This window comes from Palaemon carinicauda, chromosome 12 (assembly GCF_036898095.1).
Source record: "Palaemon carinicauda isolate YSFRI2023 chromosome 12, ASM3689809v2, whole genome shotgun sequence".
In the NCBI taxonomy this organism is placed as follows: domain Eukaryota; kingdom Metazoa; phylum Arthropoda; class Malacostraca; order Decapoda; family Palaemonidae; genus Palaemon; species Palaemon carinicauda.
This window is the reverse complement of record NC_090736.1, coordinates 68,049,282-68,064,457: the sequence shown is the minus strand read 5'-3', so window position 1 is coordinate 68,064,457 and position 15,176 is coordinate 68,049,282. Positions and strand designations below refer to the sequence as shown.

At 52.6% G+C, this 15,176-nt stretch overlaps 1 protein-coding gene across 1 annotated transcript; it reads left to right on the top strand.

Annotated features, from left to right (window-relative positions):
* Positions 1-9,803: 9,803 nt before the first annotated feature.
* On the top strand, positions 9,804-12,280 carry LOC137650870 (uncharacterized). The gene is made up of 3 exons (XM_068384025.1): positions 9,804-9,933; positions 10,357-10,415; positions 11,195-12,280. Exons 1-3 carry the CDS (start codon positions 9,804-9,806, stop codon positions 12,278-12,280), a joined length of 1,275 nt encoding a protein of 424 aa, XP_068240126.1.
* The last annotated feature ends 2,896 nt before the right edge of the window (positions 12,281-15,176 follow it).

Here is a 15,176-nt window from a genome sequence, read left to right as displayed (position 1 = left end):
TTGGTAGCGTAGACCGTATTGCTGTTGACCGATCCCGGGGTGCGGGAGAGGTAGTTGCCTCCCGTAGTGAAGCGGCTGCCCCTCCTCCCCCGGAGGAGGATATGAACATTCATTTATCTATCCATGACCATGATTTGTTGTAGCTTTGGGTTTCCTTGGGACTGCAGGGTTCGCCCTCCAGGGAAGCCCTGTTTGACATGATCAAACTTTGTTTAGCTGTCAAACAATCGCCAACTACAGCAGGGATAGATCCTCTGTCTGTTGTTGACGTTGTTGTGACGGAGGCATCTCGTGGGTCTAGTCAAACCCTCGTTCCTGTTGCTGTGGTAGCTGAAGGCTTAGTTTCCCCCTTCGAACACCTTTCGAGGGAGGAACTAAGTCTTACGGTCTCTCCTGCCGGTGATTCTCCCCCGCTGGTGAGTTCACTCACAGAGACTCCTCTTCGGAGGCCCTACAATTGTCAGCCTGCTGGCACCACGGCCCCTCATGGGCATATAAGGCGGAAGGCTCATCCTCCCCTTCGCCGTAGAGGCCTTCCTTCCCCTTACAAGGGAATTAGGAGGCGCCTCTTCGGCTTGTCGTCACCACAGTCCTCTGTGGAGGAGACAACTCGCCGCTCTCCGATACTGCCAGCTACCGCATTAGACCTCTCCGGGGATCGTTCGCGATCCCCTTCGGATGATGGTCATCCTTCGGGACCCTGTGACCCGTCCCCCTCCAGACCTGCTCACCTGCCGTCACCCTTCGAGGATGCTAATGCACTTTAAGCGCCACTTGATCCTGCCATTGCGCAGGCCCCGGTCCCTTTGGGGCTTAAGGGACTTGAGCACAAATCTGCGCCTCTTGCTCTCGAGCGCCAGGGTCAACCTGATCGCCCTTATGCTGCTGTTGCTGCTGTTCCGGTATTAGCGCCACAGCGCTCACCTGCGCGCATGCGCGCCCCTGTTCCTGTTACGCGCCAGGGTTCCCCTGCGCGCACACATCCTTCTGCACCCCAGCGCCCGCCAGCAGTTCCTGATCTAGCGCGCCAGAGCTCACTTGCACCCAAGCGCCCATATGCGCCACAGCGTTCTCTGGTTCTTGCCACGTAGCACGCAGTCCAAGAGGCTCCTAGAGTAGCGCACTGGCCCTCACGGGTACCTCTGGACTCGCAGCGCCCATCTGGAGTTAGGCGCGAGGCGCGCCCATCGCGCGCAGTCCATGAGGCTCCTAGGTTAGCGCACTGGCCTTCACAGGTACCTCTGGACTTGCAGCGCCCGTCTGGAGTTAGGCGCGAGGCGCGCCCATCGCGTGCAGTTCCAGTCACAGTGCACACTCGCTCGCCAGCCCGCTTTTATATCCCAGCACGCAGTCCAGGAGGTGCCTAAGTTAGCGCATGGACGCTCCCAGGCACACCTGGACTCTCCTTTTAGACCGCGCAATCCTACACGCTTTCCAGTCGCGGCTCATTCAACCCAACAGAGCACACCCGTGCGCCCTAATCTGGTCGAGCGCCCTGCTTGCCCACCGCAGCAGCGCGCCCACGATCCCCTGCACGCCCACAATCCCCTGCGTGCCCACAGGTTAACATACCTGTTCAAACGGATCCGCACCCACCTACGCTCCAACGCGCAAACCCACCTTCGCGCTATCCAGAACCTGCGCACTCGCGCCCTCGCTTGGTTCTTCCGGATACGCACCTCTGCTCTCTCACGCCCGTCAGTGCCGCATCAGGATGCTGCGTGCCCTCGTATCCAGCCTCCTCACAATCCTGCTCCAGCGCGCCACACGCCCTCGCCATCTCCTACGCGCGTCCACGCCATCTCCTGCGCTCCCCTGCGCCCTCATGCCCGCTCCACCAACCTCTCACGCCCGCGCCCATGCGCGAGCGCGAGATTTCTATGGCACGCGATCCTCGAAAAGCCCAACGCACGATCGTCACCAGGTGGACAGGTCATCGTCTCGTTCCCCTCCCCGCAAGCACAGAACAGCGCGCTCGCTGGAGGAGGGCTGTTCCCGGACAGGTCTAAGGACTCTCTTGTTTCAGCTTTTAAGGCGAACCCTCATTTGTCGACTCCTCCAAGGGATCGAACGATCCCCTTCCCTCCAGAGGGAGTGTCTGACAGCGCGACTGTCAGCCAGCAGACTTGGTTCGGGACCCTGGTCAGAGAGCTTGTGTAGGCTATGAAGCCCGTTCTCTCTGACGTGGGTCACAAATCCGTGGCGGCTTCCTCCCCCCTGAAGAGGAAGAGAGGAGTCCCCTCCGTGGAGACACCTCCGAGGGCTATTCTGTCTCCTCGCAGATCCTTGCGCAAGGCTTCTTCCTCCCCCCCCCCACCCCAGACTTTCTCTCCCTCCCTTGCGGATGAGGATTACCCATCCTCAGGAGAGTCGGACGAGCCGGACCGTTCCCCTATCGCACCAATGGGGTAAACTCCTCCTCTCCCTGAGAAGTCTTTTCGTCTAGGGGTGGAAAAGAGCCTGCACCCATCGTTACTCGAGTCCTGTATCCCTCTCAGGAGGGAAACGAAGGACTCTAAGACGATTCCCAAGTCGTCAACAAGGATCAGACAGGAGCCAGCTAGACCTTCCGAGGATGTCCACGTGTCCCCCCAGGAAGAGCCACTGGGGACAGGAGACTTTGCTGCCAGTCCTTCAGGAGGAGAGCACCAAGAGTCGGAACACGCGTTCTGGCAAGTCCTGACCCTCATGAGGAACCTCAACGGGATCGCAGATCCATAGATTCCTTCTCGTGAGGGTAAGGACACGGTCTTGGACCGTGTCTACGGTACCCAGAAACCCTCTAGGCCAGTGCAGCTTTGTCATGGTCTCAGTGGATGAAGAGTGCTAGAGACAAGGTCAAGGGCCAGCTCTCTGAGCTTGCCTCCTCCTGTAGATCCAGCGCCGGAAACAAGCTCCTCCCTCCTCCTCGAGTCCATCAGAGGAGGTACTTTGAGATCCTTGAGGAGTCTTGTTTGGGTCTTCCAATTCACCACTCCGTGGAAGAACTCACAGGGGGAGTACCTCTAGAGAGACTCTCCAACCGGCACGTGTCCTATTCTGCTACTGAGATCCCAAGCCAGGAGAAGGTCGTGAAGTGTGCCATGCAGGCAACTTCGTGGCTTGACATCTGGCTGGGGTCTCTGAGCATCTTGGTGTGGTCTGAGGACCTCTCCAAAGAAAGCACCAGGAAGGCACTGGAGACTCTCTTGCTCAGGCACGCGTACCATCGATTTTCTGGCCCACCAAGTCTCGAGCTTGTAGGCCAATACGATTCTCAAGGGACGGGACACAGTGGCTGAGAGATTACACCAGAAGGTCCCCAGTTTGGATGTTAGCAGGCTCAGACACTCTTAAATGTTCGGTAAGAGTTTCTTTGAGCCTGGGGACGTGGAGCTTACCGATGAGAGGTGGAGGAAGTCCAACCAGGATTCCCTCATCCATAGGGCCCTGACAGTGAGGCCCTACAAACCTCCAGCGGCCCCTCAGCCCCGTCCGGCTACGGACACAAAGAAGACGACAGCAGCAAAGCCGAAGGTGTGTAAGCCCTTTCCTGCCTAGAGCAGAAGTAGCAAGAGGTCTTCCAGGGGAGGCAAGAACCCTAGAGGAAATGGCCGAGGCTATAAACGCTAGGGTTGGCAGTCCCCCTGCATGTCCACCAGTGGGGGGATGCCTACAAAGTTGCGCGGCAAGGTAGCAGCAACTCGGGGCAGATACCTGGACCATTTCCGTAATCGCTCAGGGTTATCGCGTCCCGTTCACAGCTTCTCTACCTCCCCTGACAGAGAATCCAGTGTCGTTGAGCTCCCTTACCATGGGATCAGCAAGAGGGCAAGCCCTTTCGGCAGAAGTCCAAACCATGTTGAAGAAGGACGCTCTCCAAGATGTTGTAGACGGGTCCTCAGGCTTCTACAGTAGACTCTTTCTTATAAGGAAAGCGTCTGGAGGCTGGAGAACAGTCATCGACCTCTCAACCCTGAATGGGTTTGTGAAACAGACTTCGTTCAGTATGGAGACGGCAGACATGGTCAGACTTGCAGTGAGACCACAAGACTTCATGTGTACACTGGACCTGAAGGACGTGTACTTCCAGATCCCAGTCCATCCGTCCTCAAGGAAGGACCTAAGATTCTGCCTAGACAACAAGATCTACCAGTTCAAGGTGCTGTGTTTCAGTCTCTCCACAGCCCCTGAGGTGTTCACCCGAGTGTTCACCCTGATATCATCATGGGCTCACTGGATCAGCATCCGTCTCTTTCGTTATCTCGACGACTGGCTGATCCTAGCGGACTCAGAGGCAACCAAGACAAGCTCCTCAAAATTTGCCAGGATCTAGGGATCATGGTAAATCTCGAGAAGTCCTCTCTGCAGCCCTCTCAGAAACTGGTATATCTAGGCATGGTCATAGACACCAATCTCCACAAAGCCTTCCCATCAGACGACAGGATAGCAAGGCTGAAGTAGGTCGCGAGGCCTTTCCTCAATCGAGAAGAACTCCCAGCCCAAACGTGGCTGCATCTCCTTGGCCACCTCTCCTCCCTGGCCAGTCTCGTTCCCAACGGTCGCCTCAGAATGAGATCTCTCCAGTGGCGACTCAAGTCCTGGTGGAATCAAGGTCACGATTCCCCGGACACTTGGGTCCCTATGGGTCCTGCAGAACGGACAGACCTCCAGTAGTGGGTGGCGGAAGAGAACCTACAAAAGGGAGTGGATCTTCTCGTCCTTCCCCCGGATTTGATGTTGTTCTCGGATTCATCAAAGAAAGGGGGCCCCATTTTCTAAGCCACAGGACCTCAGGCCTGTGGTCAGAATCATAAAAGTACCTTCACATAAACCTGTTAGAAATGAAGGACGTGTTCCTGGCACTTCAGAAGTTCCACCAAGTCCTGGCGGGCCACTCTGTGGTGGTGGCTTATATCAACAAGCAGGGAGGTACCTTTTCAGAACAGCTATCCCATCTTGCAGTAGAGATTCTGAGATGGTCCGAAGTCCACTCGATCACACCATCGGCTCGCTTCATTCCAGGCAAAAGGAATATGCTCGCCAACAGTCTGAGCAGAGCTATGCAGATAGTGAGTACCGGGTGGTCTTTGGATCCTCAAGTAGCCAACAAAGTCCTGACTTTGTAGGGTTCCCCGACGGTGGATCTGTTCGCTACAGCACTGAACTTCAAGCTCCCGCAGTACTGCTCTCTGGTCCCGGACCCCAAGGCTCTCTGGCAGGATGCCTTCCAACAACGGTGGGATAACATCGATTTGTACGCCTTTCCCCCGTTCTGTCTGATGAGGAGGGTGCTCAAAAAGACCAGAATATCGGTCAATCTTTCAATGACCCTGATAGCTCCGCTATGGCATCCTGCAGAATGGGTCCCCGACCTTCTGCAACTCCTCACGAAGGTTCCGAGAGAACTCCCCCCACGTCACGAGCTACTCAAACAACCACACGCCAACATCTTCCACAAAGCCTTAGCATCGCTTCAACTTCTCGTCTGGAGACTATCCAGTATCTCCTCACGGAGAGAGGATTTTCGCAACAAGTTGCGTACAGGATGTCTGGTCACCTGTGCAAGTCATCCGAAGGGGTCTACCAGGCGAAGTGGCAAGTCTTCTGTGGTTGGTGTCGTGGAAGGGTTATCTCTCCACTCGATGCCACCATTCCAGCAATAGCGGAGTTCCTCGTGTATTTGCGGGAGGAAATGCGCTTTTCAGTCTCGGCAGTGAAAGGCTATCGCTCAGGCTTCAAGGAATGGACATTTCTTCCTCGCTGGAACTTTCCCTTCTCATACGGAGTTATGAACTTACCTGCCCTCAGTCGAAAGTGAGACCTCCTCCATGGAACATGGTTCTAGTTCTCAGGTCTCTGAAGAGATCTCCCTACGAACCATTACGCCAGGCTTTTGATCTCCTCTGATCGCCACCTTACCTGAAAGCCGGTTTTCCTGCTAGCATCGGCCTCGGACAAGCGAGTCGGTGAACTGCATGGTCTCTCGTACGACATCTCCTATTCAAGGGGATGGGGGGAGGATACGTTCAGCTTCGTCCCTGAGTTTGTTGCCAAGACTCAGAATCCAGGAGTTCCTTACCGTAGGTTCGACTCTTTCCAGGTTTCGAGTCTTCGTTCTGTAACAGATGACCCAGACCATCTCCTACTGTGCCCAGTGAGGAGTCTGAGGTTGTATCTTAAAAGAACACCTGCAGTTCGTCCCCGGGTGCAACCCTTGTTCGTGAGCACCGGGAAAACGAAGAGGAGGGTCACCAGGAATACTATCTCGGCCGGGATTCGCAAGGTAATACATCTGGCCTGGAATCCTGACCTTTCTCTGTCACGTCGCCCTAGAGTGCATGATGTCAGGGGCATAGCTACAACCCTGGCCTTCAAGAAAAATTATTCAGTGACGCAGGTCCTTCAAGGTGGGGTGTGGAAGCGTCAGACCACCTTCATGGCCCACTACCTGCAAGACGTGACACAGGAGGCTCGATACGTTCTCTATCGGCCCTGTGGTGGCTGCACAACAGCTGGTCTAACCCCAGGCTCCTTAATGGACAAGTAACAGAAGGTTAAGGGCATTGTTACCCGGTTTTAGTCTGCGTGAATGAAAAGATCTGTCTGGCCCTTATTCTTTTCTTCATCCTCTCCTCCCTTGGAGAAAGCAGCATCCTGGGTACTCTGCACAGCTTACCTCGAACCACTGCAGGTAAACCATGCTCCCTTGTGTTCCTAGTATTAAGTGTAATACTGTCATGTCCACATACCCTGACGAGGTGGTATTGGGAGAGTCCTAGATTTCCATCTGAAGAACTCCAGGTCAACTTCCTAGGATGAGTCACTTCCTCACATTTACACATCCCTGTATTTAAAAATATCTATTGAATAGAGAGTTGTAAGCATATATATATAAACACACTTAAAGATTAATACTGTTACGTTCATTTCCAGGAACGACTGCAAGCGGTATGCACTTTCAGGCATACATGCTGGAGGGCCTGTCACGCTGGAACGAGGACAGGGCTAATGCTGCGGTAGAAATGGATGTGTCTCCCTACTCTACATCTAGGGAACTCTACAGTGGCCTGCTGAAGGCGGCCACTATTGACCTCAGCAACAGAGTTTTGGGAAGCCGATCCACCCCTCACTGTAGTCCTCGTCAATACATAGGTCATTATGTTATATTATTGTTATACATCATACACTACTTAACTATACAGTAGAAAGGGGCTAAATGAAACCAGAACTGTATGTAATTTATGGAATGTTTTAAGACTATCCAAAAATAATTTCTTAAGGAACTAAGAAAAGGGCTAACAAGAAACAAATGCTTAAATATATTAATATTCAAATTAAACTGTCATTTCTTTCATCTAACCATGGTCATGTCACATATCCCTTTTGTCGTATGATAACAAAGTTGGGCAATTCTCAGATGTAGACCTCTCAGTGAAAGTATTTTGTTTTTTTCCAGGTGAACTCTTAGGTATAAAATACCTTTACAACCAAACAGGCGAGGCTCTTCAAGATCTGACGTCAGACCCAGACAGCGAGGAGGCACGTGATCTGGAAGACTTTTCGGAAGAGGAAGATGAGTAAATGACCAGACCATCTCTACGTATGATCTAGAGCCGTGAACAAGAAAATCCAGCATCAAACGTAGACTCTTCAAGAGTCATGACAGAGTCCCGTTTACATCAAACATGCAGGCAACACTGAATGATGATGGCACAGGTGGTGAGACGACAACACTTCACGATTCCCCAAAGGTAAATTAGACCACCCATATCATGATAATATATCTTTAAATAATTATATGTAACAGTATTTTAGGTTTTAACCTTATTACATGGAATTTTTTACTCAGGAATCTGCTGTCAAACGCAAACTCTTTAAGAATCCTTCTAAAGAGGCATCTGCAATGGCAGAGCTGGTTCTTCCGTAACCACCACATGACAGCCCGAGTACTTCTGGGGGAGACACAACGACACATCAGGACTCCCAAGAGGTGAATTAGACTACATATATCCTGATGCTATTTCTTGACATAACTATTAGTTAGTGTTCTATGTGTCTTGTTGTGACTTTATTTCATGGAATGTCTTTATTCAGGAACCTTTTGACAAGTGCATTATGCTGGGATATACCCCTGACCAGGAGAAAACGCCCTCTTATTACTGTTAACGAGCCATCTTCAGCTACAACACTGGTTCTTCCGTCTTCACCACAAGACATACCTAGTACTTCCACTGGTGGTGAAACACCTACTCATCGTGACTCCTCAACAGTTAATTGCACCGCAAATATCAAGATATAAATATCATTTCTTACATATTTATACACTATACTTTTATGCCTGTTGACATTATAGCAGGGAATGTTTTTTATTCAGGAATCTGTTGACCAGTACAATGTTGCTGGATACTGTCGTGTTGAGGATCTGGCTCAGTTTCTATTTTCCTTGAAAAGCCAGACAGGTCCACTGACAAATAACCAGGCGGAAGAGATTGTCAAATTGTGGCAAAACCTGGACGACATGGATCGCAGGCCCACCCTCTTCTCGCCTTGTCACAAGATGAAACCATCGGGCAGGTTCAAGCGGCTAAGTCCCCTGTGGCTCCTGGTGCCATTAGCTCCCAAACGTTGGTTGTTCACTCGTACCATTTATTAACAAAGAGTCCATAATTGATATGTAAATAGAATTCAATTTCATAGACAGAAAGCATACTATATAGATTTAGTATATTATATTATTGCAGATGTTTTGTTGGCCAAAATTCGGGGCCAGCACAGTGTCCAAACTCCAACCGCTACATAGAGAGCCTCATAACGAAACTGTGCGCCGAGTACCCGTCGCCGAAACAGAAAAAGAATGCCACGATTCACCAGTGGACTCTAATCTGCCGTGCATACCGGGTCATCAGGCATAAGGTACTCGATAACGGCTGCGTTAAGGGTAAAACTAGGATACAGTAATTTGACATCAACCAGACTTCTCTGGGTCAGTGGTAAGTGAGCGAAAGTTTATTTCTATTCTTTATTGGCCTAGAGCTGTACAAACATACCTACATATAGCAAACAACTTGTACTATATTTATTTTATTTCTGTGTAGATGAAGCTTGTTGCCTTAATGAATTTGGGTCTGTGTCATTGTATAGGTACAACAAGAAATCCAAGCACCAAGAAAACCAGGTCTTGAAGCAGGGAATTACAGTTACCAAGCACAAACTGGATACCACTGCACCAGTCCTGAAATCCGAAACCAAACTAGCAAGCATGCCCACACAGACCATAGCGCAGCCGTTTATGCACACACTGCCAACAATTATTACAGGCCAGGCCAACACCAGACGTTTGGCTCCTATACTTCCGGCCCTGACCGCTGCATGTTCAGCACCTGGTATTGTTCATCTGCTTCCCACTCCCATCTCAACTATTGGACTCATTCCTTTGCTTCCGGCCCCCACCACATCTTCCTCAACAACTGGTTTCGTTTCTCTTCCAGCCTCCAGCACCTACGGCTCTACACCTAGCCTGGTTACTCTGCTTCCGGCCCCCAACACCTATGCTTCAATATATGGTTTTGTGCTTCTGCTTCCTGCCCCACAAGCTTCCTACTCAACTGCTGGTCTCGTACCTCTAGTTCCTGCTCCCACTGACTCCTCCTCAACAGCTAGTGTCTATCCTCTTCTTTACGCCAACCCAGCTGGACAACTACAAGTTGTTCCTGGTAACACTGCAGACTAATATCCCTAGGTCAACGAAGTGTTACCAGAACAAGATACATGAAAAAGATGCCGGAATAGCATGTAAAAGATATGTGCTCGTGAAGGAGAAGATGACTTGCCGTAAGTGTGGCAAAAAGCGGAACCCAGATGGCCACACCCAGTATTATGGGAACTGGTTCTGCAAGGAGACATCGGATATATTGTACGAGGAGTGGCGGGCCCAGATGACCAAAAAGCAGAGTGCAAAAAAGAAATAGAAACATTCATCCCCTGTTGGCCAAAAAGCTAAATCAGAAGTAAATCTATCAACTTCTTTAAACAGAAACCACCCACCAAAGAAAAATATGTTTTAATGCTGCCTAACATTTTAATGTGGAAACATTCCATTTTTAGAATGTTAGAAGGTCCCAATCCCTTATAAAGCAGTGGGGAATGTTTTTCAACAAATTTTAGTCTAGGACTGCTTCTTAAATGTTATACATGGGAAATTTTCTTAGTTATCATAACTGTTTTATAACTAATTTTAGCATTGACATCACTGTCAATGGCAGATATTTTTAATAAAAGTTTTTGAACAGACAAGAAATAATTCTTCAATTTGTTTTATTGTCAATTGATTTCTACAAACTATTGCTCTATTATAATTTAACTACTTTTTTGCAGATATATCATTATTCAAGAGATTTATTAATGGAACCCTGGTTTGGGGTTATAGTGAAGAGGTAGGATGTGTTATACATATACAATATGACATCACAAGAGCGAGATGAGACCTTGTAAAAGAAGATGAAGGGTACACGGCCAAAAAAAGTGTCCAGGTAAGGTATGGTGAGAACGTGATGTCTGATTAATGAATATCACTCATAGTTTGTCCATTATTGCTTACCAAATACAATGGCCAAGAAAAGACTGCCAAAAGTAGAAGGCTACCAGTGAACTTAATTTACAATTGTTCCGTAACCGAAATACAAACCACGCTCTTCACATAGGGTTTACTTTCGGCGTAGCTGAAGTGACGAGCCAATAGATCCCCATTGAAACCAATTATGATGTTCTATATAAATTAACGAGGGTTAAACTACCCCCGCACTAGTTACCGCGGGTGTAGGGGAGGGGTACCTAGCTACCCCTTCCCACTCCACACACCGGTGAGCTGCCTCACTTCACTTTTGGCTCGGACGGTGTACAGATGTTTCTGTCCCGTCATTGCATATTGACAGCCTTAATTTGTTTGATTTTTCTTCCTGTGTGTGTTTGTTTGAAGTTTGCCTCTACCTTTGCTTCCCATCATGTGGAAATGCCCTGGACTTCCCGATCGCCCCTGTGGAATTTTTATGTCGGCGATCAGACAGACCCTCACACCCTTTGCCCGCAGTGTCGAGGTCAACAGTGTAGTAGTGATATTCTGTGTAAGGAATGTCGGGAGTGGCCTACCTCCCAGTAGGAGAGGTTTGCGCGGAGGCGTAAGAAGAGTTCTAACCGAGACCGTTCTTCCCCCCAGGGGAAGGAAGGCTCCAAGGACTCTTCTTCCGTTGCCCGAACCTCCTCCGAAGCTCCCTCTCGTACGGTCTCTCGTGAGAGGCCGCCGAGTGGTAGCGCAGGCCCTTCTTTTGTTTCCCAAACTCGGTGTGCGGGAGAGTGCGTTGCCTCCCATAGCGAGGCAGCTCCCCCTCTTCCTCCGGAGAAGGATATTATTGATTTTGTAGATTATGGCCAAACTGTGTCTAACGATGATCTTTTCCAGCTTTGGGCTTCCTTGGGTCTTAAAGGCTCGCCCTCCAAGGAAGCCCTGTTTGATCTGATCCAGTTTGGGGCAGCTGTTCAACAGTCGCCAGTAATACCAGAGGTAGATCCCCTGGCTATTGACGACGTTGTAGTGATAGAGGCGTCCGACGGGTCGGGTCAAACCCCTACTCTTACTGTTGCTGATGTTACTGAAGGCCCAGATTTCCACTCCGAACATCCTTTGATGTGGAAGCTGGGTCCAACGGTCTTTCCTGCGAGTGTTGCTCTCCCCCGGGGGAGTGCACTAACAGAGACTCCTCTTCGGAGGACCGACGATGCTGAAACCCTGCCTCGAGATCGTCTTCGCCGTAAGGCTCGCCCTCCTCTTTGTCGCCGAGGCCTTCCTTCTCCTTACAAGGGAGTCAAGAGGCGCCTCCTCTTCGGGTCGTCATCCTCGTCGTCCCCTGTGAAGGACTCTTCTTGTCGGGAGCAGACCGTCGCAGTAACTCCTGTGGACATCTCTGCTGATCGTTCGCGATCTCCTGCGCCTGCCAGATCTTCCTTGCCTGCGCAAGCACTGGTCCCTTCGGGGCAGAAGGGCTTCTCTCACAATGTGGGTGAGGCCCTTCCGCACCAGGTTTCACCTGCGCGCCCTTCAATAGCGCGCAAGCGCCGCCGCTCTCCTGATCGCCAGCGCCCGCCTCCCCGTCAGCGCTCTCCTGCTCGCCAGTGCTCTCCTGCGCGCCAGCACCCTCCTACTGTAGAGTCTCCTGACTCTCCTCGCCAGCGCTCTCCTGATCGCCGGCGCTCTCCTGCGCGCCAGCACCCTCCTGCCATAGAGTCTCCCGACTCTCCTCGCTAGCGCTCTACTGCTCGCCAGCGCTCTCCTGCTAGGCAGCGCCCTGCGCGCAAGCGCTTTATGGTAGATGATTCGTTAGACTCTTCTCGCAAGCGCTCTCCTGACAACCAGCACCCTCTTGATCGCCAACGCGCCCCTGTTCACCACCGCTCTCCTGTTCGTCAGTGCTATCCTGCTCGCCAGCTTTCACCTGCTCGCCTGAGCGCACACGCACTTCAGCTCCTACTGCGCGCCCTGCGCGTCAACAGTCTCCTGAGCGCCGTCAACCTCCGACACATCAGCGCACTACGGCACGCCCAGTTCCTGATGCGCGCCCTGCGCGCCAAATTTCGCCTGCGCGCCCACGATCTTCGGATCTGGGCGCAGGCAAGGACATTGTTCCTTTGCCTCGCCAGCATTCCCCTACGTGTCGACCTCCGCCTGTGCTCCAGTCTCCAGCGCGCACTAAAGTGCATGCGCGCCCACTCGCCCACAAGCCCACGAGCCAGCTCCTGATCCCGTCCACGAGACTTCACCTTCGAGACCTTCAGCCATAGCGCGCCATCCTACGCATCAGCGATCTCCTACGCGCCAGCATTCTCCTACTCGCCCACGCGATCCTTCGCCTGCGCGCAAACGCTTGCCAACGCGCCCACGCTTATGATCGCCACAGGGCTCCGACTCGCCCACGCGCCAACTCACCTGTGTGCGGTCGGTCGCCCACACGTCATCGATCACCAACGCGTCATCGCTCGCTAACGCGCCATCGTTTGCCAACACGCCATCACTCACCAACGCGCCATCGCTCGCCAACGCGCTTGATCTCGCCTAGGCTCCATCGTTCACCTACGCGCCATCATTCTCCTGATCGCCAGCGATCACCTGTGCATTCCCGCAAACCCTCACCTACGAGCCCACTCGCCAGCGCGCCCACGCGCCAAGTCGCCAGTGCGCCCCAATGCGTCAGCGTCCTCATCTCTGCGCACCTGCGCGCCAACGGTCGCCCGCGCACGACCCAGCACCCACGCTTGACCCAGCGATTCTGACATCGCGCGAACGCCACCTCGACCATGTAATTCTGCCACCGCGCGAATGCCAGCTCGACCAGGTGATTCTGCCACCGCGTGAACCGGCGATCCTACCAGCGCGACCCCAAGCGCGATTCCCGCCGGGTTTGGCAGCGCGCCCAGCTTTGTGAGGTACCGGGGCCGTGTACTTCCAGATCATCTTCGCGATCACCATCGCGGAAGCGGCGAGCACCCGCCCAGGAGCAGGAAGAGTCATCGGAGAGGTCCGAACAACATTCTTCTTCCCTTTCTTCTTTTCAGGCAGGCCCTGTAGTATCCACTCCGAAGGATCAACCGATCCCCTTCCCTCCAGTGGGGGTCGCTGACACTGCGTCAGTCAGCCGCCAGCCTTGGTTCGGTTTGCTGATAAAAGTGGTGGTGCAGGCTAAGAAGCCAGCCCTCGCTGATCTGGGCCTTAAACCAAAGGCTCCCTCGCCCCCACTGAAGACAAGGAGAGGAGGGGATTTTGCGGTGACTTCTCCCAGGGTGAAGCTGGCTCCCAAGAGGTCCGTCGGGAAGGCCCCTTCCCCCTCGCAGTCATTTTCTCCTTCTCCTGTGGACGAACCTTTCCCGTCCTTGGGAGAATCCAGTGTGGTGAGACACTCTTCCACGGTACCAATGGGAGGAACCTATCCTCAAGGAAGTGAAACGTCTCGCGTAGGAGGGACTTTCCAGACCTCTTTGCGGGAGTCCTGTATCCCTCCCAGGAGAGAGCCCAAGGACTCCAAGACGTTACCCAAATCATCATCGAGGTTTCGTCCAGAGCCAGCCCTTCCCGGGAGAACGTCTGCGTGTCCCCCCATGAAGAGCCAATGGGGACAGGAGACTTATCTGCCAGTCCACAAGAAGGAGAGCAGCGCGAATCGGAGCACGCCTTCTGGCAGGTCCTTGGACTAATGAGGCAACTCAATATTTTCAAGGATCCCAAGACCGCCCATCGCAAAGGCAAGGATATGGTCCTGGACCAGGTTTATGGCATTCACAAGCCCCCCAAGACCAGTGCAGCCCTGCCCTGGTCCCAGGGGGTGAAGAGCGCCAGGGACAAGGTCGAGGGCTAGCTCTCCGAGCTCGCCTCCTCCAGCCGTTCTTCTGCCGGGAAGAAGCTCCTCCCACCTCCTCGCATGCAGCAGAGGAGGTACTTCGAAATCATGGAGGAGCCTTGTTTAGCTCTTCCCCTCCACCATTCCGTGGAAGAGCTCACCAGGGGTCTCTCTGTAGAGAAACTCAACGCCCGGCAGGTGACATTCACGGCGTCGGAGGTCCTGAGCCAGGAGAAGGTCGCAAAGTGTGCCATGCAGGCCACTTCGTGGCTGGATGTCTGGCTAGGATCTCTGGGCATCCTATTGCGCTCTGAGGACTTGTCCAAGGAGAGCAATAGGAAGGCCCTGGAGACCTTCCTCATGTCGGGCACGTGCTCTATCGAGTTTTTAGCTCACCAAGTCACTAACCTGTGGGCTAATTCGATTCTCAAGCGTCGTGATACGGTGACCGAGAGGTTCCACCCAAAGGTCCCCGCTATGGATGTCAGCAAGCTCAGACATTCCTCCATCTTTGGAGGAAGCCTGTTTGAGCCCAAGGACGTAGAACAGACAGCTTAGAAGTGGAGGAAGACGAGTCAAGATTCGCTCCTCCAGAAGGCCCTTACATCTCAGCCCTACAAGCCTCCAGCTCCTCAACAACAACAGCTGCCTCGCAGGACACCAAAGCAGGCTCCGGCAGCTAAGACCAAGGTGTCTAAACCACAACCCTTTCCCGTCAAAGACAAGAGGGGCGCAAAGTCCTCCAGGGGAGGCAAAAATCCTAGAAGAAGAGACCGAGGCCGCAAGAGTTAGGATTGGCAATCTCCCTGCGTG

Excerpts from the sequence above, each read along its gene's own strand:
- LOC137650870 (XM_068384025.1), top strand. The coding sequence starts at position 9,804 with ATGACTTGCCGTAAGTGTGGCAAAAAGCGGAACCCAGATGGCCACACC. Across the intron at positions 9,934-10,356 it reads CCAGATGACCAAAAAGCAGA|ATATATCATTATTCAAGAGA; the intron begins GTGCAAAAAAGA and ends ACTTTTTTGCAG. Across the intron at positions 10,416-11,194 it reads TTTGGGGTTATAGTGAAGAG|GGGAAGGAAGGCTCCAAGGA; the intron begins GTAGGATGTGTT and ends TCTTCCCCCCAG.